The 27,705-nt window shown below is 39.4% G+C and overlaps 1 protein-coding gene across 1 annotated transcript; it reads right to left on the bottom strand.

The window, feature by feature from the left end:
• MYOM3 (myomesin 3) lies at window positions 1-26,242 on the bottom strand. The gene is made up of 35 exons (XM_009276295.1): window positions 26,136-26,242; window positions 25,909-25,983; window positions 25,065-25,224; window positions 24,664-24,821; window positions 23,430-23,525; window positions 22,701-22,789; window positions 19,666-19,710; window positions 19,311-19,451; window positions 18,158-18,319; window positions 17,733-17,874; window positions 17,442-17,641; window positions 17,072-17,125; window positions 16,618-16,745; window positions 15,828-16,011; window positions 14,775-14,949; window positions 13,996-14,117; window positions 13,130-13,317; window positions 12,840-12,966; window positions 12,183-12,361; window positions 11,992-12,106; window positions 11,577-11,726; window positions 10,597-10,641; window positions 10,329-10,465; window positions 8,582-8,726; window positions 7,315-7,374; window positions 6,264-6,331; window positions 5,863-5,973; window positions 4,667-4,754; window positions 3,554-3,592; window positions 2,915-3,020; window positions 1,935-2,098; window positions 1,256-1,292; window positions 1,117-1,139; window positions 971-1,026; window positions 1-264 (listed from the first exon to the last, which is right to left on the bottom strand). Exons 1-35 carry the CDS (start codon window positions 26,240-26,242, stop codon window positions 1-3), a joined length of 4,140 nt encoding a protein of 1,379 aa, XP_009274570.1.
• Window positions 26,243-27,705: the final 1,463 nt, after the last annotated feature.

Raw genomic sequence — 27,705 nt, 5'->3', positions numbered from 1 at the left:
TTACTCTTCTTCCATTCCTGTTGGTATCTCTCCATGCTTATAGACACTGATAGTAACCTGCCCTGTTTCAGAACCATACTTATTCTTGACATAGATGCTGTATTTTCCTGTGTCTTCATTGCAGACTTTCTCTATGGTAATTGTGACAACTGTCCCCTTCACATCCATTTTGTAACGATCTTTAAAGACGATAACCTTCTCATTTTTGAACCAAGTGATTTCTGGGTAAGGATCTCCAGATACACAGCAAGTTAAACACAGGGTCTATTGTAAAACAGATAGCAGAAATAGATTATGAAGATATAAATGAGCAAGGAAATTAAGTTGATGAGAAATTAAGAAAAAAATAAATTCTCTTAGATTTTTCAGTAGGTGAGATTCTAGGCCTGTCCACTCCTTTTCCTGATATCCTCCAGTATAATCAGGATTAACCTGACTGAATTCACTGGGCCTGACTCATATTTGTGCTACTGTCTTTTTATAGCTTTCTTACACTGTAAAGTGACACTTAAATAGGTACATGGTGAATTTGCAATTACTTTGCAGGACTTTTATTCTGCCTGTGTACCAGTAAAGGGGAATGTGACTCAGAAATATAAGCAGCAAGTTGATATGATAGAAAAATCAGGTCCAGCACTTAAAAGCCTTAGTCTAATCCTATGAAATGGGAAGACAACAGAAAGGATCTGGCTGTGAAACAGACCTAGGAAGCAGTAACATCTGAAACCTGCAAGAACGACGTTCTGTGCCACGAAGAGCAGAAGCATGTGCATGTTTGGAAGCACCATCAACAATATAGGGGGCTGATACAAGTATTGCGGAGGGTACCGCTTCACACCTTTGGCGATTGCAGTAGCTCAGAAAAGCTCCTGGGAACGTACAGGAAGGGAAAACAAGTAGTTTTCTCCCCATCAGTTATGCTTCTATGTCTGTGCAAGGGCCAATTATATGAACAGTTACTCAATATTACCTTGTCCTCCATGATGGTGGCAACATCTGGCAGACCTTGAACAACTCTGGCACGACCTGGGAATGAATAAATATGACCTTTTAGTTTTACATATCGGCGTACCACTTGACTTTGTTTCGCAGAGGGAAGGAAATTAATTTACTTACACTTTTCTGCTACTGCTGCTTCCCTGAAAGTGAGAGAGATAAAATTATAGTGGTTTTATTTATTAGGCATTGTATTCTCAATACAGGATATGACACTCAAAATAGATTTAGCTGTGAAAGTATTTAGGCAGGAACTTACTTTAGCCTTCTGTGCTCAGCCAAGGCATCTTCAAAGGCTGCAAGGAATGAAAAGGTTTTAGGGAAAGTTGCTGATTATTTCATTTGACTTAGTAGATTTAACATAGTGCATCAGTGCTGGAATTACAGGTATTTGTGCACATAGATATGTATAATTATCATCTAGACAGTATCTATAGCTGCCTTAAGGAGATACGAATCCATTTATATACTACTGAAGTTAAGTGGGGCCTAGTATTTTCCTTCCAAAGAGAAGTCCAGAGGAGGAAAAAAAAACCCCACTTTGAACAGTTTGGAAAAATCTTTGTAAACCTGAAGACACATTCTCTTTTCCAAGATACCACCTGTAAGCTCTGTTGGCCTATGGAGGAATCGGACACATCCCAGGAGCAGCTGCCCTCCCACTCATCCTTTCCCCAGGAGTGCCTTATGCTATGGCAGCAAGGCTCCCTAAGGGCTTCAGTCCTTTCTGCTGCGCACTGCTCCTCTCCCCGTGTTTCCTCTGACTTCTATGGGCAGTTCACTGTCCTTCTTAACCCAATTTCATAGCGTGCTGTCATGGAACTGCGGCTCCAGCTCAAATAAAGGAGGGAGGAATCACTGCCTGTGATTTGAAGGAATCTTGGAAAGCAGCTCAGGTATATCTCATTCCTATGACGGTGGTGTTTGACTCAGCTTACCTTGTCCAGACAAGTCAGTTGACAGTTTGCGAGAGTTTTTCCCATCAAATAACTCCAGGGTGTATTTTCCCTTATCTGCATCTGTTGGGTTCAGTATGTGAAGCCAGATCTGATTCATTGTGCTCCCAGCTTTCAGTCTGTCACGGCTTTCCAGTTGTTTCTCCCTAAATAAACAAATGATACCATTTCAATAGTATTTAGCAGAGCTCTATAAATTAGAGCGCTAACTTTTTTTAGACCTATACTGGTTAGAATAAGAGAGTGGGAGTCAGGACCTCACTGTTAATTTCATGGAGAGCTACGTACTCAGTCACTTTTGAAAATCTCATGGGGCCTCTAGCTGTGCCTTTAGGCAGTTTGCCAAACCTCTACAAACTCTATAAAAGACCTTTCAGTTCTTATTTAGGAGATTAAATAGGATTTAGATGTTGAATATTTGTAAGTGTTGAGCCCTTAAACATTTTTAAAAATTGGCCTCCTTATATACGTGTGTAGGCAGTATCTAATAAACCACCATTTCTCCATTTCATGAAGACATTATGAGGCTAAATTAGCTAGTGTTTGGACAGAATTTTATAACGTTTGGGAATATTTGTTATTCAGAGTGGGGGAATAGAGTTGTTTAGGGAAGTACAAAGTAGTAGAAATAAAGAATTTGAAAAAAACAACTCCTTTTCCTGTATGTAACCAAGGTGGCTGTAACTGAGCAGTACCTTAAATGCATCATTATTATTCTAGTAAAGATGATCACTTATAAATATTTCTGCAGTGCTAAGATAAAAATAACATGACTGCTTATTTTGGAATTCCCAGACATGTTTCAGGATGCAGAGTGAATTGTGTTTTTCAGCCCTTACTCAGACAAATCTACCATTGCCTTAAAAAGCTATGGGCTCAGGCCCAACATGTTTAATTTTGATGATAAACAGTTACATGCAACAGGACTCCAGAAGCCTTGCAAATATCTTTTGGGGACTTACTTGTGATACCAAGTTGTTTTCATGTAGTCTGTGTAGTACTTCACATCTGTGTAGATTTTGATGCCTTCTTCAGTAGGCTGAATTTTCAGAGGTGTAGCAGAAAGAGCTAATAGTATAATTGAAAGACTGAAATTGAGGAGGACATTCAAGAATGCACAATTTTACATGTTACGCAAACAAAATCCCAAGCAACCTATTAACATTTCTCTCTGGAGAATGTGGCTAGCTGAAAGTAGGATGGTATTCTACCTCTTGAAGACCCTGGATCTTTTAGCAGCTGGTAGAAAAATGTCAGCATCTCTTCTAGAGACTTGGGTCTGGAGTGCACATCTCTCAGATAGAAATAGTACAAGTTGGCCAAATTCACATAGCAAGCGTTGTGACAAGGAGCAGGCTGCCGGCACGTAAAGGTCACAGAATTAATTTGTGAGTGCAGAGGGTTTTATGTCCCTGGGTTTATTTACTGACCATCCTCCTTGACAGTTTGAAGGTGCTTCTAACACTAAAGGAATAGTAAATGGGTGGTATTGTAGTTGAGCCAAACCCAGGAACAGCTCCTGAGCAGTTTGCTCTGATTATAGCACCCCACCTTTCTCCCCTTCCATTATTACTGTGTCAGCTGATGAGAAAATGACATACCACTGATCCTACACAGCTCCTTGAGAAGGTCTTCAAAGGCTGCAAAGACATAAAGATTTAAGTGTCTATAAATACAATATTTAGCAAATGACATCTGATCTACCAACTTAATTTAATTATGTTTAGAATGTATTATATCTAGTAGTTACTTGTTTTTTTCTGTTGCAAAGCTTACTCAGAATGGAATTTTTGCCACTGACTCATTTATTTTCAGATGGTGTTCTTACTATATTTAGATGCTTCTATCTTCCTTAGCACTCAACGTGTGCAACAGTCTGCCACGCAGAAAGCAGATTTATGTATCAGGTTTAAATGATAGATTCCAGATGTCAGGGTAGGATTTAATCTTGGGAAGCAGAATCTTCTGATTGATGCTGAGTTGAAGTGACTGAAACATTGCTGAGCTTTTAACTGTGGTGCTTGACAGAATTTATAATGCGGTCATAGCTTGATAAATGACTATATATGTAAATGACATTAGAATGTCAGAACTGCATATTTATTTTTCAATTTTCAGAGCGTATTCAGAACACTGAAAAGTGAAGCAGGAATCTGCAGTAACATGTAATTGTTTTTCCACTTGATGTTGTCTTTAACAACTATTCTGTCGTTGTAATTCAGCCTAGAATTTTTTTCACTGGTGGGGGATGCAGAGTGGAAATGGAAATTTGTTCTCCTGATGCTTTGGAGGACTGGCTGAACTTCCAGGAGTGAAAAGTTTTCTGTGGATTATCAAATGAAGTACAGTATGGACAGATGCAAAAAAAAAGCTGTGCAGATACAGAGGAGACTTATTCTGTTCATTGGGCTCTGTATAACTCTTGCAGAATAAGAGACTGTTTTACATAGTGCATTTTATGACTCCAACCTCACATGAAATATTTGTGATTTTTAAAATGATCAGCATATATATATATATATGCTATAGTAGATCATGAAACTCTTTAAACTTGACCAGTAACTTTTTATTCAGGTTTTAATCCCTATAAAAGCATGTAGGTACTATGGTAATGAACAATGCAGTAGAAAGTTATGAAATTTGTTTTTAAATCCAAAATTAATCCCAGGCAGGGGTGTGAATGTGTATTACTGCCTTATACAAGGTTCTCTTACCTCCTTTTGTGAGATCAAGTTGGGTGTAGTCCTCTCCTCGGTCGTCTGAAACAAGTGCTTTGTATTGGCCCTCATCTGCTTTGGTCATCTAGCAAATATGTAGGTACCTATATAATATTTATTAAAAAAACCCCAAAACCAAACACACGCACACACACCCCCAACAGAAATTTCACATTTCATTGAAATAGGGCAGGATTTGGAAAAGGGGGAAAAGCTGAGATTTTCTTCTTCCCTCCCAATGAATTTGGCTGGATGGATCAGAAAGGAGGGCAAAAAAGGCAATTCACCCCAGAGTCTCCTTTGAAAGGTTAGAGCGGGCCCTGGTTGATTATGAACTGATATCATATCAGTTAATTATGATAATCAGTTATGATTATCAACCGATGTTGTCAGTTATGGGGAGTCAGTATCTCAGCTTTTGCCCTCAGTCACCCTGTACCACTGCGTGCCTTTAGTGGTGTAAGGTACAGGTACGTCTGAGACTCAGTGATGATGAATGCCCACTGCTCCATAAATTTTCCTCGTGTTGCTTTGCCAATGCTCTTGACTTCCAGCCTGCAGTGTTCCTGCTGGTCCTCAGACTTGTGTGAGCAGAGATTCCTGTTCACATACATTTATCTACTTGTTTTCTATAGCTGATTGGGCTGTTTGAAGTTAAGATGAAAAATCAAACCCAAACAAGATTCAAATTAGCCACGCAGAGATTGCACTAAAACTCTAAATGCACCATCAGGCTCCCTTTCTCCAGCTGTATCTTCTCTGAAGCAGAATTAAGATTACAAGGAGCATTATATCAGCTTGTCTGGCCTTCTCTATAGGTCAAGCCATAAAATTTCATTCAGTTACTTCTGTAATGAGCTCAGTAACTTTTTTTTTTTGTTACTAAAGTTCATCTCCAGACTAGGCAACCAGTCCTGATCAGAAAACCTGAAAAGCCCACACTTTTCTTTTTAGCCACTCAGGACATGTTAAACTTTTAACAGACACTCACTCAAACATCTTATTTCTAATTCAGATCTATCTGACTATAATGTTAAATTGTTTCTTCTTTTGTGCTTTTCTCAGCATTTGTTCAATTTCTTTCATTTAGTGGGCGTTACCCAAAACACACATTGAATGTTAGTAAGATCAATCCATATTTTTTGCATTTTCATGTGATCACCAAAGCCTCTGAGTTGCTTTATGTTTTTCACCTTTCTAATACGAAGAGTTCCTATCCCAGTCTGTGGATCAAACACACCACCTGCTCGTGCTTTCTTATTGAAGAACCATTGGAAGCTGGTGTCCTTTCTCAGGTTTGTTGCCTGTTTGGACACAACATTTAGAAGTCAGGGTCCCAAATGCATTTTATTTCTGAATGCTTTGATGTCCTTCTAATATGAAACATCACTTGCATTAGAACATTGCTGCAGAATCTTAGAAACTTCCTTCTTTATTAAAATTTCTGTCCAAGATATACCATCTCTTAACTTTCATTGGTCTGCAAATAAGCATTTGGATGAGCACTGTTCATACCCTTCCCTTAAAATTCACATCTAAAATTTAATGCTAAAGGAATTCAGACTGTGCAGTTGCATCACATAGCTGTATGTACCTTGCAGGTAAGGAGTACTTCACAGTTCTCAGTAACCTTCCATTTCAAATTCTCTATAAAATGTGGACCTATAAAAGAAAATAAATGTCTTTTGCAGTGCATTTCCACAGCTCTCGTGTTATCTACAGAAATGCCTCCATCTAGCGGTGAATCCCAGCAGTGCAGTCTGTAGGGAACGCTTCACGCCACTGAGTTTTGCATGCGATAAGCACCACAGTTTCGAGCATATAATTATTGCTGGTTTTGTAATATCCTTAGGTAGCGTATCTTTGTTGAGGAATCCTGTCTCCAAATGTAGTTAATAATGCTGCCTAACCAGTCCTTTATGACTCTGCTTTGCATCAAGTCAGTGTAGGAGTTGATAGGTATTTCCCAGGTGAATTGCAATAGAATAGAAAAGCCATGTACTTTCTGTTTTTCTTCCTGATTCTGGGAGGGTAAACTGGGGGACAGATTCCTTTATATACACTTTCATCTTATATGAAGCATCTCTGAAGACAGGAGACTGGACCTATAGTCTAGTGTGGTATCACAGTTGTTATTAAGTGAATATTTTTATCACTGCTAGAAGGGGATCACCTTTCCAGTTGTAGTATTTTTCCTCTGAAACTGTTTTATAAACTTCCTTATTCATAAATATAAGATGGAGGATAAAGTGAAAGTGGAATGCATGGTTCTTTTTAAACTTATCTAGAGAATCCTCTTTGCTACAAGGAAAGTGAGTGGATCTTAATTACATGGTATATATTCAGACTGGACAATTTTCAGAATTCAAAAATGTTCAGTGTTACAGCACTGATGCAGAAGATCTATACTGAGGATTGTGGCTAGCATGGCTAAAACTATTTAAATAAATTACTTTGATCTTTAAGAGCAGGGCGGAGTATCTTAAAATAAGGACTTTTATCCTAGTGTATTAATCAGCTTAAATAATACACTTAAAAAGATGATAAAGGAAATTATTTAGAGCACTCAGTGAAATAGCTTTGCTCAGGTTTTGCCATCCTGTTGGCATAGTTCTGGCAAGTCATTAACCTTCAGCTTATCTTACCCTGCTTTTTCTTCCATTCTCTCCGTTTTGCATCAGCCTCCTCTGCAACTTTAGCAAAACCTGTGAGAACAACAATGGTCAAAGTCAACAAACCCCCTGCTGTTTCTCAGTGTAACACTTTAGAAATTTCTGATCACGAAAGGTATTATCACTAGAGCTGTGATATTTGTTTATAAGACATCTCTAGTGCATGAGTTACCTCTGGTCCCCACCGAGAACCCTTAACAGATGAGTACCATCATTCTTTCATTGTACTGGTTGCTCAGAACCTAACATTTATTTTCATTAAAATAAAAGAGTCTTTGAAGACCTGACCATTCTGCATTAATCTGAAATTAAAATGTTTAAAAAGTAAGAAACACAGAAGGCGGCAGAGAGCATAGAATTTACCTCTGTTTTAGACAACCGCATGTAACTTCAGTTATCTCTACTTCCTTCATTGTCAGTAAAGAAAAATGGGCACTTCTAGAGCACAATTCATCAAACTTATTTTATATCCTGAACATAGCATGTGCTGAATAACTCTGTAAAACTGCCTGTTTCTCTCCACCAGTTGTAAAGGGAGTCAAGTAGACTTGATGTTTTATAGACACTTTCCATTCAAAAAGTTTGGAAGCTTTAGAAGGTCACTTGAAAGCAAACTGTTTGCAAGAACTGAAAATAGAGATAGACACTCTATGGGGAAGTATTTGAATGAGAATCTTGTTACTTTCTATTTTTAATTAATTATAAAAGGCTCTCTGTACTAGCACATACAGGGACCCTGTGTGTTTCATGTTCAGCTTTCTTTATTGCTTGGACTTGTCCTTGAGTACAGTTGACACTGGTTTCTTTATTGCATTCAGTTTAATGCAATTAACCAGCTGCTAAATACACTGAATTTTCAACCTGATCCTGTCCTGAGATAAATGAGTACATGTAATAACACGTCATACAGTTTACTCCCAAGACACAGACAGTTTGCCATAGCAAGTTAATATGTAAAACATTTGAAAAAATAACTAATCATTCCACTGGTATTTTGCTTTAGCAGACCATTTTTATCAAGGACCCTATTTATAAGACCAAAAGCTTCAATTTATGTTAAAGAGAAATTCAGATAATTTCTTACATGATTCCTGGACTGTAAATGTGTGCTAAAATAAATATTTGTCTCCCTATTCACAGTCTGCCATTATAACTGTCGGAAATACTTTGGGGCCTTAAGTGCCTAGAAAACTTTCCACTGAGCATGGCAGTCTATATTTGATCCTGAATTTCCACTTACATTCATCCACAAGAAGTAGGGTGAATTGATTTTTAGCTTTTCCATCTTGCAGCTGGGCTGTGTACATCCCTTTATCGTCATCACAGAAATTCTGGATTATCAGTTCTACGAGACCTTTTCCTTTGACAAAGTTTATTTTATGTGTCTGTGTAAAACAAAGGAAATACGATAAACTGAACAGTTTTTCCACTGCGGAACTGTTCCAAGGTCAGATCCTGGCACAGCATCTTCTACAACACTCAGACATTACAGTCCTTTCATATATGTATCCTTATATACTTTCCCTTACCTTACAGGAGTAATGAAGCCAATGCACTCTGATATTCTATATTCTGGGATTCATCTATTCAATTATTATTTGCAGCAGGAACTTTTCTCTGAGAGAAAGTTTCTGTTAAAACCACATAACACAATAAATTCTTTCTTGTTGGATATTACAGACTTTTCAGCTTACCAGAATCTGCATGATTTTTAGTATAATAGAAGTGTTGCACTTAATTATACATCTGTGGCATGTAATTGCATATTTGGGCAATGATGAGTAATACTGCCACCCTCTTGACATCATGCAAGCACTACTGAACCTTTTATACATACACCCCGAAACCTGCCAGGCGCTTAAACATAAATATCATCATTATGCCTTACTGCCTTGTTTGCTCTAAGCAAATATTATCATTACAAAGAGCTCAACAAATACTTTGTAATCATGCATAACCGTGTCAGTTCTCCAGTGTAGAAAAGACACTGCTTCGAATAGACAAAGCCTTCAATAAATTTGCTACACATTGCTTTAAAAAAACCCAACATCGCAATAACAGCTCTGAAATTCTTTGGCCTAGTCCTATCCCTCTGTTATATCTGTTCTTTTTGTTATCTTGGCATTGCTACACTGCATTTAACTGACAGGCGAATGATTTATATTGTTCTTCATTCTCAACTGTTCTCCCCTCTGGTCCTGTCATTCCAAATACTTTTTAAATGTTATAATATTAACTTGATATGGGAAGACAAGGAAGAGGCTAGAACATTTTTTTAAATGTATCAGAAGGTTGGAGTGCACTGTAACACATGATGCAGTGTTATTTCCAGTGCCTCTGACTGAGAAATAAATCACTTTCATCTGCTTTTACAATTCATGAGATTTATCTGTATTCAGTTCAAAGAGATAGGGTGGAAAGCTTGCAGCTTTGCTTGGTAAAGCAGAAGAAAAATATCTTGTCTTATTGTGAGAGATGGTATTTCTTTAGCATCCACTGAAATGAGTCGAGTTTGTTTGTCTAAGACAAAGCTCTCTGCTGCATTTGTAGTATCAGATGAATTACACAAGGCTGAGGTTTGTTGTCAGAAAATTCCATTATAAAAGGGAAGTCTCTGCTGTGGCAAGATTGTCAGAGGCAGCCTTCTCAGGACGGGGGGGATAACAGGAAAGCTGGATAAGGAGGGGACGTTCTCTGAGTGTTACCACTGAAGGTTTTGCTGGCCATAGCACAGAGGAATATTACACTGTCTTGAACTAACAACGTCAATGCTGCAGCCTTGCTTGATACTAGGACTGGACAGCTTGAGAATCAGACAGTTGGCTTTCTGTTTATGCACGGTGGAAAAACCAAGCCCTAGAGTCTTCCAAAACCACACATCAAAATATCTGATGGGAATTTAGAAAACTGGGAATGTACCCATTTGCTCTATCTCCCTGTTCAGCAGAGGGAAAGTAAGTCAGAATTAAAAACAAAACAAAACATACTGGAGTACTTGTCAGCTCCTTGTCATTGAAGATTAAATGCAGCTCTGCATTTGGTGACAGCTTTTCAACCTCCAACCACAGCCGCACTTCTCCTTTCTCCAGAACATCAATGTTCCATCCAGATATCAGCTTGATCACTGGAAAACAAAGAGAAGAATGGAGGGGAATTCACAGGCAAACCACAGAATTTGGCTCAGCCGGGGTTATGCCAGGGTTCCCCTTTCAGTGTCTATACATATGGTAGTGGCTTCTTACTCTTTCAACTTACATGGGTTCCTGATTTCATGGCTACGTTTCAATAACTTGTCCAGATCTGAAATGCAAATAATAAGTTATTTAGATTAGTACAACTAGGCCAAAATGAATTAATTGTATTAATTTAATTTGTTAATGAGCTTTATTTATGTCAAGAAGAAGATAATAAGTACGAAACATTGGAGGAGGACTAGAAAAGGTTGTGAAGATAATTCTTCGTTATGTCTGGACAAAATGTTAGTTGTAGCAATTCAAGAAGCATGTTAGAGAAGTTTTAAATCACTGTGATAGTGTAACTGTGTGTGAAATCTGAACTGTAATGGAAAAATGACCTTCCAGGAGCATGGAATCTTTTCTTAGGGGACTGTAAAAGAAACTGCCCTTGAGCCTTCAAGGAATGGGAAACATCTTTCCAATGATGCCACTATCATTATTATCATTATCACTTACTATTCCTATAGGAGAAACTTTCCTCTAAACATCTAATATTAGAAAATTATAGCACATTAGATTTTTGTTCTTGTCAATTATTAGTTTTTAATAATAATAATAATAATAATAGCTTAGATCTTAGAAATAATAATAATAATAATAATAATAATAATAATAATAATAATAATAATAATAATAATAATATCCTAAAAAATTATGCCTTCTGTAACAGAATGCAATACATTTGATACACCCGGAACATCAAATATAGCACTTATTGTCATTTATATGTGACACTGAGGAGCAAGGCAAAAACATTAGCAGTATGATGGCTGATGCTTCCCTTTTGTGACCTGAAGATTGCACTGAATGCCCCATTTCATGGACACCAGAGCTGAGAATCAGGTACAGAGATTTGCAGAAGTTCAATTGTGTATATGTATTTTAGCTTGGAAGGAGAGGGAAGCATTTGGCTTCACATTTTTCTCAGTGTTTAATGTGTTCTTTATTTGACAGTCCACAATTAATTTTCTCAGTGTGCATTATATACTCACTTATTGCCTTTCTCTTCAGTCTGAACTCTGTCAGCATCTGGTGGTCCTTCATAGTCCTTTGACCAGATAAATTCAGAGCAGTCATTCTTTTCAGGAGCTTCAAAAGCCATATAAATGAAACCCTCTTCATCGACCCCAAGTTCAATATCATTTGTGCCTGTATGAGGAAAAAAACCACAAAACATTCCTTACCAAAATAGATCAGGGCTTAGCTTCTGGACATCTAACTCAAAAAAAAAAAAAAAAGACAGACTGTACAGCTAGAGTAAATTCATTTGGGCAGTTTGATTTGCTAATCTTTATTTTGACTGTGGTTCTTTCTTGCTATGAAACATGTAGCTGATGTTTCATAAAGCATTTTTTTACCGGAATCATCATAGTATTTACAGACTTGCACTATCTCATCACTTTTAGTTTCATACCGGGTTTGGTTTTAGCTACCACAGGATCCGAGGGGAGTGAAGGGGGTCCAATTCCAGCCTTGTTCAGTGCTCTTACTCGGAAAATATAGCATTTCCCTGTCTCCAGATCTGAAACCTGCAGGAAACAATGACAGGAATTAACGTAAGACTAAATGAGAAGCAACAGTTGGATACTAGGTGCATATACAGACCTTCATATGGGTGGTGGCTATGGACTGCTTATTTATTTGTTTCCATTCCTCTGATCCTTCTTCACACATGTCTACATAATACCCTGTAACAGGACCTGCTCCTATGTACAATGGTGCTTCCCAGTGTAGCTTCAGGGATGTGTCTCTCACTTCAGTGCACTTCACATCATAAGGAGGGCCTGTTCAAAGAAGGGTAGGCTGTCAAACAGTAACATTAAAAAAATGCAACTGGGTGCACTTTGTTTGAGTTTGAGATCAGAAAGTAGAGAGTTTTAAGGTAACAAGGAAATAGTGGGCGCATAGGAGATGCTTTCTATGCTAATTAACTGTAGAGGTAGGTTCTAGAAAATGCATGCACCAGCAGGTTTAATGTTATTTGCTTTGGTGTAATATACAAAGACATTAAGATATTAGATCCAGATTCTTCATTCTCTGGAAACGTTATTAAAAATACCTGGGTGCTGTATCTGTGTAATGAGAAATAATAGCCTATGCCTGAATCAAACTTCCGTAGAAGTTTGTGTGCTTTTCTGTACTGGGAGCCACCCTTCTACAGACCTATAGTTTTCAGAAGTCCCTTGGATTCACAGAAGAGTGAGGAGATAACTAGTATACCTGGAAATATTTTTCTGGCTGTTGTTTTTACATGAGAGATACCTGGTTCTGGCATTGTCCACTCCTCACATCTGAACAAGTCACTGGGTTCAGATACTTCCCCAACACCAGCCATGTTCACTGCACAGGCACGGAATTCATACAGGTGACCTTCCTCAAGGTTGCTGACCTTTGGGTTCAGAAGTGCAAACAGATTATTAGAACAATCCTGCATGGTCGTAGTCTTGTGAGGGTAGGAGGAGAGTTCTAGACTAGAAAACAGCTCAACCCTTGTTACAGCTATGGTTCCCACTATGCTTAAAGAAGGACAGTATTGTATCTGAAATGAATACCGTGCAAACTCGTTGCGGAATTGGCTGAATATTGACTTCATGCCAATCTAGTTCAGATATATCATGCTGATCTACGAAATAACCCAGAATCTTTGTTCCTCCCTTGCGCTTCGGGGGTTTCCAGCCGATGGTCATGTCAGCCTTCCCACAATTTAGAAGAACAAACCCGTGTGGTGCTGATGGACAAGCTGTGCGGCAGAGGGAGAGAGAAAACACGGTATTATTCAATGCAGGTTTGGGATCTAGGGATCGGGAAAAGAGGTGTAGGTATGGGATGAACTGGGCTGAGGAAATCTCTGTGTGCTCATACCAGATGTGATTCCATTTGTGTTAAGGCCCCCTAATACCACTTTTGCTGTGTAAAAGTATTTGAAAATGACCAGATTCTTATTTGGAAGTCACAGCAAAAGTCACGGATGTGTCTCAGGATATTTCTTGCATGTTGCTTTATGGTTTGTCTGACAGAAAAGATGGAAGCAGTGGGTCGATAAAATGGAGAAGATGGAGGGTTAGATACTGGCTAATGTGGTTGGTAGGATTTTGTAATTGCCCTGGAGACGTTCACAATGATGATTTCAAGATACCAGCATAATTGAGCACTTAAAATGGTCACTTGTACCAGTGCCAAATTAATACTGAAAATGTAACACACTGCTAAGTCAAAATGCTCATTAACTCTGTCCACCCTTGACAAGTACAATTGATGACAGAAGCTGCAGGATGCAAGAAAATCAGTTCCCTGTTGCTTTGCTTTGCTTATCTGCTCAATGTTATTACCACTACATGTAATAATAGCTATGCATGATAAATACATTTTTGAGGGATTTAGTTTTTGTGTGTATGTGCATGTATATGTTACTACTTACCAATAGCTTGCCTTACAACGATAGGATCTGTTTCTGGTGAGCTTTCACTTAGTCCTGCTTCACTGACAGATTTCACACAAAAGACATATTCTTTTCCAGGCTGCAGCCCAGGAACAGTAAATCTAGGAGAGCAAATTAATATGTTTGTGTTTGACTGTTCAAAATACAGGTAAACAGTCTTTTGAACAGACAGCAATACATTTTAATAAGGCATTGTTACTTACAAAGTCATTATTTGCCATTACAAATTGAAGTTCACTGTGTCACGTAAAATGGCTACCAATAAATCAGACAGTAAGTATAGATCAGATAGAGAGGTGTCACACTGCTGGCTGGCATTGTCTGTAGAATAAATAGGACTTTTTAATGGACTTCTTCTGCTTGACATGTGACCCTCATAGCTAGAGAGGTATTCTAAATCCTATGTGAGAGTGACACCAACTTACTCTACTGGAAAGCAAGCAAAAAAATGGAATGTAGTTCTGCTGGTGCCACAAGGTCTATCTACCTTCTGCAGATCCAGAGACAGATATATACATATATACATATATATCCAGATATATACACAGACTTTGCTATCAGTCTGGCTTTGGATGTAAAAGTGAGACTTTGAGCAATACTAAATTCTAAAAGAGGATGTGGTGTTTGTGTGCATGCATGCTTATGCATGTGCGGAGAAGGAAGTTCTTCTTTTATCTGAAATATGACTCCAGCCTTAAACAGAAGAATCCAAGTCGGCACCCTGTCTTCTCTCAGTGGAGTATAAGAGCTGAACTCACTCATTACATGTCACGGGCTTATTATTGACAGTTTGCCATTCTTCTGTCCCAGTCTCCCGACAATATATGTAGTAGCCAAGAGGCTCCAGACCATCCTTTAACTTATCCCATTGCAAAACAACAGATGTCTTGGTGTCTCTGAAAGCTAAAACCTGAGATGGTGGAGGCAGAGTAGCTAAAAAGGAAAAAACAGAGAAAAATAGAGGGGTTTAAAATTTATGAATTTAAAAAATACTATCAGTGAGTTGGTCTGTTTGATTTATTCACCTTTTCCGGAGCATCATTTTCAAATTAGAGCAAAATACCATGGACATTGTCCCAGTCTACAGCCTATACTTCTATGTTTGGGTTTGCCATATCTCATATTCCTCTCCCTTACAGCCCATTGATTTCTGCAGAGTTACACCTACTTAACCTTCTCTGAAGTAGAGGAGAAATGAGATTCATACAGCAACTCTCATGTGACTCCACAATGAAATGGGACCTGCTTCACTCTTGAAAAAGGACAGTATGAGTGAACACTAAGGCAGCTTTAATATGGGAGAATATAAAAAAATAAAAGAAAGAGTGAGTGCTCATCTCTGCACAAGGGAAACATGGGCATGAGCCTTTGCATCTCTTACTTTTGTCAGCTCAGTCTGGGAAGAAAACAAAACAAATCAGCACTGCGAAGACTGCTGTTCTGTGTGAAGCCCCCAGAAACAGGCTCCTTCAGCAGTTGTATCATTCCTTCCAACACTGGTCTGTGTAATCACTCTCTTACACAGTGCTGGAAGCATACTTGGATTAAACACAGGCTTCAACTGTTTCTTATTTTATTAAATGTAATTCCCCTATCATCACTTGGTTAGATTTACACTGCACTGACCAACTGCAAAGTAATTAAACAAGGATTTAAGGCTTTAAGAGATTTCCTGATATCAAAGCAACTGCTGTGTAATCATATACCATGAAGTTTAAAGGAAAGGAGGGGCAGGGGAACCCACACATTACTTTCATAGTACATCTCCTTTTCCATGTCATTAGTGTAGAGCATATTAATGAAATAATTACCCAGTTTTGCTCCAGCAGTTACAGGCTCACTGGGCAGGGATGGCTCACTGATTCCATACTTGTTAACAGATCGCACGCGGAAACAGTATGATTTTCCTTTAACGAGATCAAAGAGTGCAAATCTTGGGGAATTAACTGGCATATCCAGATTAACCATTTGCCAGGAGTTGCTGCCTGCAATTGACTGTAACGAAAAAGGTGATGATTTACAACTCATATTGTAACTCAAGCTTAAAACCCTCCTGAGCAATACAAAGCTGATCTTTACAGGAAAGTAGTTTTAAAACAAACAAACAAACCAAATGATTTATTTCTTGTTGATACACCCAAACTTTTCTTCCTTGGCAACAGAGGGACCCTTCGCAGCAGAAATGGTACAGCAGGTGGGAAATGAGTATGTGTGAAAGGAGATTGGTAGAAGATACTAATTAACGGGCAAAATGATTAGTGGGGAACTGGAAAGTGAACTATTGTGCAGTTCTTTGCAGCTTTTCCACGCTTAAGGGCCCATAGGACAGGAACAGTCTTCCTGTTAAAACTCTGCTACTATTCTGTGGTGTAAAACTTACTTGTTTATTCTTTGTTAATCATTACTACTTGAGTTGGTGTCAAGAGTCACGATCGTAGCTCAAGTAAACTGTGGATCTGGAGAGAGGCTGAGCAAGCCATTTTTGAGGCTGTAATTCTCCGGTTATCGACACAGTGAATAGCCTTGCCTGTGCTATAGGCCGTCTGAGAAATAAATGATTCTGTTCTGCAATTTCCCTTCTATGTGATATTATTTTCTTACCTTTTCCACATAATAATTCAGTGGCTCTCTGCCTCTTGGATCTGGTTCGTCCCAGGCCAAAGCCACATAATCTTCTCTGACCTCACTTGCATGAACATTGGTGGGTGGCAAGGGAATTTTAATATGTCCTATGGGAAGTCAGAATAGGCTATGCTTTAGTTATAATGTGGCAGGAAAAAAAAGTTCTTTTACAATGGATTATGTTTTCCCACTATAAAGTAAGATTCTTCAATATAAAGGAGGAGACTTAAACCCTTTGGGGACATAGCGGCAAACCAAGATTATTATAAAAGGCTGTGCTATTTAGGATAGTTTCTGATCCTTGTGCAGCTTACAATGATGTTTCACCATATATTTTCCTAAGTGTGTTTTCTCAGAGTCATGTTATTACAGATCTCGTTGTAGAACAACCATTCCTCTCTGAGAGAACGGCTCAGTATAAATTTGAACTTACCTTCCAGGTCATCCTTGAAAATTTCTATCGTCCTGCCTTCGTCGTATGGAATAACTGTAATGTCAAACAGGGCAATGTTATCCACTAAGAGAAGATGCTTGGGGCTTGTCAAGAAAGACAGAGCCCAGGACTGTGTCATTTCATTATATGCATAATTATAGACATTTAATTACACATACAATGAAATGTCGTAACTGGTATTTTGATCTTTTTCTGTTCAGAATAGTACTAAGGTGGGTTCAGCAAAGGCATGGCAGTATGTTGCAATGATATTTGTGAGAATGGGGAGGATCTGGACAAACTGCATTCAGTTATACCTGCAGCCTCACATTGTACTTAAGGAGAAAATTTTCCTGGTTTTAGTACAAACCTGTCACTCTCTTGTCCTTGCTGGTGTCATATGTTGTAACTGGATCACTGGTTTTTGAAGGATGACTGATGCCCTCTTTATTGACGGCCTTTACTCGGAACTGGTATGTCTGTCCTTCAGCAAGGCCCAAGACAGGGTATCTGCAGGTTTTCACAGGCTTGTCATTGCATGGGACCCAATCCTCTGACCCAGCAACACACCTGAAATGAAACACAGCCCATGGAGTTTCTTCGTGGTTTTTCCACAACATGATCATGAGCATTTTTGCTCAAAGATGATTAACATACAGACCTTTCAATATAGTATCCCAGGATTGGACTTCCTCCGTTGTCACTGGGCGCTACCCAAGAAAGAATCAAGCAGTCTGTATTTACATCATGGCATTTCACGTTGAGTGGGGATCCAGGTGCACCAGCTGTTTCTGCTGCAGCATCTATAGAAACACCAAGTGATAATGGTTAGGTTTTTTTCTTCTCTGTACCAAAATTTTCATTCAGTAGCTTAATTTTAAGTATCTGAGGGCCTACATCCCAGTAATACAAGTCATATTTTCTAATACCTAAATCACTACTGAAAATAAGATTTGGACATTTTGATAACTGTATCCATGCACAAAATTGGGAGATATTTTCTTGTCTATGAGGCTGTGAATTCCTTTATGCCAAGGTATTAGGAAAGGAGCTTTTGTTCTAAGTAGGATAGAATCCTGCTTATACCTCTAACAAACACGTAAGTGGTCTGCTCTTTATATCCATCCAGTGAGGGGACACGGATAGTGTAGAATCCCTCATCTTCTTTGTAAGCACATGACACCGTCAGAGAAGCCTCCTGGTCTTGGTACTTTAGTTCCCGACATTCAGAGTTCTGCAGCAACTTGCCTGTGAAGCATGAGAAGGGGTAAAGGAACTCCACCTGAACTGGTTGAGTCAGGACTGGCATATTTCCAAATGCAAAAAAACCCACAGAGCAAGATGAGGGATCTCTAAGACACTCCTGATATTATTATTATGCCTCCAAGTTACAGTCATGGACTCTGATCCTACTTTGTTGCTATGCCTCTCTGTTCCCTTTGTACACAAATGCAGAGCAAAAATCATGGTCCTTGTCCTGAATAGCTTGCAGTCCAAGTGAAAAGGAGTAATAAAATGCAGCTTCAGATGAATTAGGGAGTAAAAGGTACTCTTCACACCAGGTAACTGGATGCTCTGAAGTCTGCCAAATACTGTGCCAGCTCTAACTGAGGATACATGACTGCTCAGCACGCAGGGTCTTTTGTCTGAGTGGTGCTCAAAACCAAGAAAGCGGAATGGCACATACTGTGCATTTTGTGTATTTTTATCAGATCTGAGATACAAACTCTAGCCAAATTCTCCTCAAATCACTAAAACTCAATAGGCCCTGCTATTTTCACAGCTGATACTGGCAGAAGTGCTGGAATGGCAAGAGCAGTCTTACTGTGTTGCTTCTGCTTTCCAAAACTTTAATAGCACAGAAGGATTACCAGTTTGGCTAAGATCAACATCCTTGATTGCCAGCAGAACAACACAGAATATCCAAAAGGTTTTTTTCACTAGAGAACCACTGGCTTTTCAAACGCTTGGCCCTTTCATTGTATAGAACTAAGGCTCTTAAACTATTCTTACGAGCAGAGATAAGTCATTACCTCCAAAACATTTTAGCGGTGTCATCCTTTTACAAGTGAGGAAAACATACAAATTAAATAATAACATCTGTAGCTTGAGAAGAGCTGAGAGCAGCTCAAGAATCCTGAATTCTAGTTCTCTCCTGTGAACATTAGAACACACCTGTGAATTCAAATGGTATATTCATATAGGTACATGTATATAAACTTAGCTGTTGCATACAAACCATCTCTGAACCAGGTAATGTCTCGTTGGTGTTCAAGTAAATCAGAAGAGAAGTAACAGGAGAGGGTGAAAGGCTCCTTTTCTCTTGAAAATAAGGGTTTCAGTGGAAAAGCAAAATCTGCCTCTCTGGCCATAAGGGATCCTATGAAACAAGAGTAAAAGCCAGCATGATAGACTTCCCAGAGCCTTCCTCCTTGTAGTATTTTTATTATCACATATTTAGAGTGGTACCTGAGCCTTTTACTTTTCACGTGCAGTCAGGCTAATAGGAAAAGCTATAGCTCAGAAGAAAAGAATCAAATTGCTTCAGGCTATAAAAATAAAAGTAGTAATAATAATAACAACCATTTACTCACTTCTGTATATTTCTGAATCAAATCCTGACTCCTTTCCGTAATATTCTATAAGACAAGAAGAAAACACATTTAGCAAATCTCATACCAGTGTTTATCTTCCCCTCAAAAACATACAATGATGCTCAGCAAACTATGTTTTTCCCTCAAACCAGCTCTTAATGTGAACCTTCAAAGTGTCATCATATGGTAAAACATTAATTCATTTGACAGCTGATGCCCTTCACAAACAACTCAGGATGCATCTACATAGGAAATTGTTCATATGACTATACTAGTATAAGCAATACTGCTTTAAATGCTCATGTGCACACGGCTTTTCATAGCTAAGGAGGCTTTTTTTCAGTTTGGCTTCTGTCTTTTTAAGCTGCACTAGGAAAGTTATGCTGAATAAAAGCATGCATACAGAGAGCCACAACTTTTGTTACATGGGTGTACCAACATGGTACTGTCCAAATTAGAAGCGTCACAATCTAGGATCACCCATAACTGAAATGCTTCAATTATGTCCCTATTTGGAGACAGAGCGTGACAGCTACTTATTGCCACATACAGCACGGAAAAGGAAAAAGTGTTGGTGTCATAAACATTACTGAAAGTGGAATTTGGCCAAACCCCTGGGTTTAAGCAGCATTCCCAGAGGATGGTGTGGGATTCTTGAAGACTACCAATGACGGGGACTTCAAGCTTTAACCAAAAGAAAGGATATCTGTCCTGAGACACTGAGGGAATTCCTGGACCAAGGGAAGTGTGTCCCCTGCCAAATCACTTGTTTCAACAGTCGTGGATTCTTTGGAGACATTGTATGTGAATGCTGGCCTGCTTCACCTGATCTAGCCTGTGAGAACTGCTGGCATCACAGCACAAAATGAAATTATTTGGAGCCGAAATGTAAGAACTGATGCACTTCACACAGGATGAAATTAAGGTACTTTCCTTTCTTATCTTTATAAGCTGCAAGAAATGCACATAAAATGATGCCTATTTTTTCAATGAATGAAGCTTGGCAGTAGCAGAGCTCACTCATAAGCAAAAGATGAGGACTGAGTGTTAATAGCTGAAGAGGAAAGAAATAGAAAGCACAAGAGGCAAAGCACAGCCTCATTCCAGGTCCTGTGAGACCCTCAGTGATGTCTTTAGGGAAAGTGAACCACAGATCCCGGAGGCCCTCCCCTGGCATCAAGGGCATTCCAGACAGCGTGGGGCCAGGAGAAGAGATGCCATCGGCCTGCCTGGGCGATGAGGAATGTTTCCAGTGGAGGCAGGATTAAGGCCTTGGTGTAGTCTCTATTTTCAGAACGTTAAATGCAAATAGCAAAAGGAAGAATCATGTTACTGGGATGGCATTAGGCAGGGTCAAGTGAGAAGGAACAGTGTGGGCCTCTCACCCCCAATCACAAGGAACAATGTTTGCAAGCTGTTTGAAATGCTGATCAAGCCTGATGAAGGGCAGTTTAATCAGGCACTTAGAGGTGAAGAGATCAGTCCCATCTAAGGTTTTCTGTGTTAGACCACAGCTCTTATTCTACCATCGTGCCTGCTCTGATCCTAAAGATGCTGATGGGAATTGGGAGGAGTATGTGATTATCGCCATGGATTTTTTTTCAGACAGCTGCTTCTGCTTTATGGCAAAGGCCCAGTTCCTGAGTTCTGGACATACTATAAGAACCTTTCTAGAAGAGAAGCATTGCGCACCTGGTAAATTTTTCTGTATTTCTGCATTAGGATAAGGGCAGTTTAGGAATCTGAGAAGGCTTGCAAATGAAGGTTTTATGGGCTATTATACACGTCCCTTTAGAATTGTTAAGTGTGTGCTGCATATTTCCAGATATGCTGAATTTTGACATTGTTTAATTAGAGGATCTGAAAGATATCATAAACAATACACTTCTATTACAATTCTGGAGTCACATTCTTCTGTACGCGTATGTATCCCCAAACTGTATTCCGATGTGATCAAAATATGGCATGCAAAGAATAAGGATGATAATAACATAACCCATGACAGTACCAAGAATATATTAAAGCACTAACAATAAATATACTATCTAAACCAGAGAAGACCCCTTCTGTCTGAAAAAATAGTTCAGGCTGGCTTTGCAATTCAATCAGTTGAAGAAACCCATCTCTTCGTGACCAGTAAGATGTCCAAAGCAAACCTGTTCCCTTCCTGTTACCATTGGAATTACTCCCTGGACGCTGTCAGTCCCACTGAAGCATTTAGTTGTCTACAGTTCTGTGGATCTATTCTGTTCAGGCTTTTTATGACAAAATTGTTATTTTTATATATATGTGTGTAAATATATATAAATGTGAACAGCTAAACTATGATCCTATGAGACTGCACTGCATATTTCTTAAAGCTTGATATAATTTCCCTTTTTAAATACTGTTGGTTTACTTCCTTCACCATATGTGTGGATTTGGCTTGTGCAGTATGTGTATCTACGGAGTCTATGCCAGTTATTTTAAGAACAGCACAGATCCAAAAAAGAAAATCTTGTATTTGCTCTTGGTAGTTACAGATTTGAGAGAGAAATACGGTATTCTATGCAATATTGCACTGAGAGATCCCTTTGAAAGCCACAGTACTTGTTAACCAATTTCTTGCTTATCTTTAGAAATGCAGCAGACTCTTTCTAAGCCTGTTATGTATTTAACTGTATGGCTGTTTCACATCAGTCCAGAAGAAATAAGTACCTAAATTTAGTACAATTTCAGCACATTGGAAGGACAGCTGTGTCCGTATGGAATCTGAAAGATTTTGCCTGAGTCCAGAAGTGACTGAGGAAGAGAAGCCGTTATATCAGCCATATACATATTAGTTAGTGGTAGCTAAGGATTATTTTACCCAGTTGTGCTTTCCCCTTATTAATAACTGAGAGAAATTCTCCTCTCCTATTAACAGAGTGCTCACTTCTTTCTCTGTTTTTCCAGAGTGCTTGTATGTTCCTATGATATAATGTATAGCATTGAAAATATTTTGAAGAATCTAAAGAATTTGTAAATTTAAAACCAAAGGAACATTTCCTACTTACTCCTGACAAGCACTGTAGCAAATGAATAAGCCTCGCCGTATTGATTCTTAACTTCAACACTATATTCAGCAGAATCTTCCATGGAGCATCTGGAAAAAAAACATTTCCGCTCCATTTAGGTTTCAGTTATTGTTCATACTTCACGGGACAAATTCAAGGAGGTTTGTTCCCCTTTAATTCCAGAAGTTAGAAGCAGATACTTGCTTTTCGTCAAGAAGCTGCTTTTCCTTTCAATTACAAGGATTTCTTATATTTAGTGGTCAGTTTTTCTCTCTTGATACACAGAAGCAAAACATTTCAAGTAATGAACAAGCAAAAGACCTGTGAAACACTTCATTCCGCTGAAGATATGCATCTATCTTTATCACATGTATAATTCATAGAGTTGAACTAATGTCATTCTGATTACATTGATCCATCCTAAATCACACTGGTATGTCTGCTTGTGAAGTGCTCTTAAAGTGCATGGCCTTACCCTGATTGAGAAAATTTTGGCCATGCCTAAAAAGAGCAAAACCAAATAAGGCTCTAAATTTTTTTTTTAAGATTTTTTAAACCTCATGAACTTCCTAACGGCAAAGGTTTAGCTCAGACACAACCCACTAAAGTCAAGCAGGGTCAGATTCCAGAAGAATTCTCTTTTTTTTGTTTAGCATACACAAACTGGGAGTTTCAGGAGAGCAGGTCTTACTCAACTGAAAAAACAACTCGGACGAGCACACACATTACCTGCTGATGTGCAGGGTCAGCATCCCAAACTTGTTTTTTATCTTGTATTTTCCTGCTGGGGCTAGGCGAGGATCAATACGCACTCCATTTTTATACCTAGTTGAACACAAAGGAAACATGCTGCTTAGGAAAGGACAGAGAAATTGACTGGTAAAATTAACACTTTATTTTATGATTAACCATGTCAAACACAACAGAGGCACAACAAAACAGAGGAGTAGACACAATTCCCTCTTTTACAGGTCTCTCACACCCCAAAACAGCCTTGCAGCTAACCTAGATCCCCTCCCATAGTCCTGCGTCTGTTTCTTCCCTAGGGCTGCTTGCAGACTGCCTACGGGCAGCTTAGCATTGGCTTGTTGCTTCCTCCTCAGTTTGCGCTCCCTGCTTTGCAGGTTGTGCGAGGGAGTTCGGGCAGTTGTCTCTTGCTTCTTTGTGTTCACTGGGAATCTGTGGGAGGTTCATATTCTCTTTGTTCTTGGAATAATTCAAAGAGGTTGTTCTGGAAGAACACAGGACATCAGGAGTTCTGACAGTGGCAGAGTTAGCTGCCTACGAAGTCATTAGTAATCCAAATGTTTGCATACTTCAAACCTTCCATGGGAGGAATGGTCGATCACTTTAACAAACTGGTCAAAGTACAGTTTGCAAATTGTTTTTTGAGGTGATCTTTCATTTATTTCCATCCCTCTGTTATTAACGGTAAATGCTGCAGTCAGGCCCAGTACGTAACACTTCCTCTCCTGTGGTTTGGTAAATATGCAAAGCTGAGTAAATGAAAGAGTTGGTTTGTATTTTACAAATTGTAGGAGTGATGGCAAGTTTTAATGCTAAAACTTGCATAGTATCCAAGGTATCCAAGCCTTGATGGTGCGTATGTGTGCAGTGATTTAGTGCTGGCAATAGATCCTGGTTTCCGAGACTTAAATCCTGAGTTTGCCTGCAGGATGGAGGACAGCACCAAGGGAAGCAGGGAAATCTACATGAATGTCAGTCCTATCCCAGAAGGAGCCCCGTAGGACTGTCCACTGCCTCCACGGCCCACTGATTACTTAATGTCTTTACTGGTCCTAACAGTGGAACTGGAGAATTGAAAGTGTTTTCCGTGATTTCTGAAGCTCTCCCTTCCTTCCTTCTAGCAGGACACAGATGTTACTCCTCTGGTTGCTTCCTGAAACGCACACAGACTGTTAGCCACGTGGGCAGCATGAGTCATTGCTATCAACTGACATACCAAGTAACCTGCGGCGGTGGGGAAGCCAGGACCGTACATGCCAGCTTCACTTCCATCCTCTCCCAGACTGCATGTACTCTGAGGGGGATCCAGAACATAGGTGGTCGCCCCGATCGCAGCTCAATGTATTCCTTCTCCACGCATGCCTTTTCTACAGCCTATGACAAGGATAGACTAAATAAAGGCAATAGAAAGGGATTACGTTCTAACTACACAAAGTCTTTTACAAAGGGACATGTGTGATAATGCTTCAGTGGCAGGAGTATAAGGCCTTATTTCTAATGGTTTTGAGGTTGTCCTAACACCTGATTAGGTTTAGAATCGTCTCCAGAATGCTAGTTAGTCTTGGCAATTTTAATCCTGTTGCCATTTCTGCTACCAATAGAGATGTCTGATCTGACCTTCCTCCGAAGGGCCTTCCGGTCAGCTCTCACACGCAGCAGTCTGCAGTTCCGAATAACCTCCTTTTCCAACTTTTCCATGTCATTCCCAAACCGAACTCTCTTTTGCCCCCTCTGTTCTAGCTCTAGGATGGCAGCTTCTCTTTTTATCTTGTAATCCCTGCAACAGAGGATGATAAAAGCCAACAGAAGTTACGATAATGCTTTTTGTTTTGTTTTGGTCTTTTTTGTTGTTTTATAGCACGTATTTTTGGTTAAATCAGAACAAGTGCTAAGGACAGAAACATCAGCTTGCATGCAGTATGGGTATGAATGTCAGGCAATTATGCCTCACAGGAACCAGCAGTGCTACCATGAAATATAACACTTTAACGGCGTAAGAAGGGGATCCACTATATCACCACTTTTAATCCCAGGCAGGGAACTGGGAGAAAGGTTAAAGGGAGGAGGGATGTTGCTAACTACTTAGGGTGTTCAGCCATCACAGAAGGATGGACAGCAGGATGATTGCCAAGATTCTCTAGGAAAGAGGGGGAGCTCCATCTGTTACCATTAATTTATTAATCTGACGGTATTTTCCATTTATTCATATGAAACCTGGTTTCTCTTAAGCCCTTGCTTGTGAGCAGGGCACTATTACTCATTATCACAGGTACCAAGGCGATAAAATTTCGTTTCCTGCATTTTAGTTGAGGTCTGGTGTTTTTCTTTTTAAAGAAAGAACCTCTTGATTGAACCTGCTCTTTTTGCTTCCAGCAAAATGAGTTGGAAACTGGGACCCCTATATACAAAGGTGATGTTGCATACAATGGTTGTATTTGAGTTCTAATGATTTCTGACTTACTGTGGTATTTCGGAGGTCAAGGCAAGGGCAGCTGCTATCGATAACTCTGAAAGGCTGAAAGTCTCTTCTTCCTCGCTTCCAGAGGCAGACGCACGTAAAAAAATCCAGACAAGATTCCATAATTTCATAAACTCAAAATTCAACAAATCTATGAATGCTTAGTGCCGAGTGTAGGAAGTCCTGTCTGGACCTGATTTACTCGGCCTGTCTCTAACTCTATGGCTTACCTGGTTTTGAACTTTTTCTTTCTAGTTGTGGAGGTCATTTGCAAGCTCTGTTGCCTCTCCTCCTTTTGCTCCTCCTCTCTGTGGTGGAAGAAGGTTCGGGTTCCCATGCTGGGAAGTCAAAAATGAACTTCCTTGCTGGAATAGAATAAAACATAAAGTGGCTTTCAAATAAGACACCTTAACAGAATCTCTTTAAGTTATCATTAAGTCCTTGCTTTGCATTGACGTTCAAGGGCTGTGAGTGAAAGTTCATATAATACTATCTTCTGGCATTCAAACTATGAAAGGGGTTTGTTTCGTGATGCTTCTGTGAAAAATGGAATCAGATGAAGAAATTAATAAGTCTTTAAAGGCAGCTGAAGCTGTAACAGAACAGTAAGTAGGCAGCATTTTGTGGGTCGATTTGTTTTCCTAGGACTGATCTTTGTTTTCCTAGGACTGATCTTATGCTCTAAATCTGGTGGATATTCTTCCAGGGAGTTCCATTAGATCAGACCCCCAATATAGCATGCAGACGAATGAGGAGCATCATGAGAAGGGAGATCAGAAGGACATGGAAGATTAGGGACAAAATAAGGTATGGAACATCAGATAGTAAGATACGGAGGAAAAGTTTAGAAAATAAGCAGATTTTCAGTCTGGAAACTATATTGCAGGGGTAGCTATGATGCCAAATAGCCTGTGACCTGCCACCCAGGTTGTGATCAGGTCAGAACGCATGTTCTGACCCTGCCTGGATGTGCCAGGGGTTAGATAAGGCAATGCTGCTGAAGCAAACACACGGGCTGCTGTGCAGAAATCACTTGGTGTCTGTGGTAGTTGGAAAATGCAAGTGGATTTTCTGGAACTAACCAGTTCCAGTTGCCGTTGCCGAAACAGCACTTCTTCAGCCTGTATTCCCATCTGCGTATCTAGGCTGCTGACAAGAACAGTTACAGTTCAATACTTTAAGAGGATAATGCTTTATCCAGTCCTTTGAGTCCATCCTGAGAGATCACTTGTTTCTCCTTAGGTCTTAGGAAAAGGTTGATAAAACATGGAGAAAACAGCATCCTTCAAAATGTTAGCCTTAAAGGAGTTGCTCAGTAAACAGCAGGATTTTTCCCAGAGTGACCAGAGAAGCCTTCCCCAAGAGATCCCTCTCCTACAGGTGAAACACGGGGAGCAAACATCGGCGCTCTTGGCTCCCATCCACCTCCTGCATTAGCTGCTAAAGAACTAGGCTGTTGCTGCAGCCTCTCCTCTGGGAATAAGCAGTGTGCTGCTTTTAGGCACTGACTAATGAGTGGGCATTAAACAAAAGTAAATTTTAGAACTGTATCCCTCCTTATCTCCTTCTGTCCTGCAATTGGTTCAGAAACGTACAGCACAATCCTTAAATTGTTCAGATTTTCAAGTTCTAAGAGCTTAGGTTACTTTATAAAAACAGCTTTGGAAATGTAATTGTTGCCGAATAATATTTGTTCAAACATACTTGTAAATCTCTCCCTAGCTCATGTTCCATTATTGAAATTTCCCCTTGGCAAATTTTGCACCTGGATTTTAGTTTTACTGCTTTCTAATCCTAAAA

This window comes from Aptenodytes forsteri, unplaced genomic scaffold (assembly GCF_000699145.1).
Source record: "Aptenodytes forsteri isolate BGI_AS27 unplaced genomic scaffold, ASM69914v1 Scaffold321, whole genome shotgun sequence".
NCBI lineage: Eukaryota > Metazoa > Chordata > Aves > Sphenisciformes > Spheniscidae > Aptenodytes > Aptenodytes forsteri.
The sequence above is the reverse complement of the archived record's forward strand: the minus strand, read 5'-3'. Positions and strand labels throughout refer to the sequence as shown.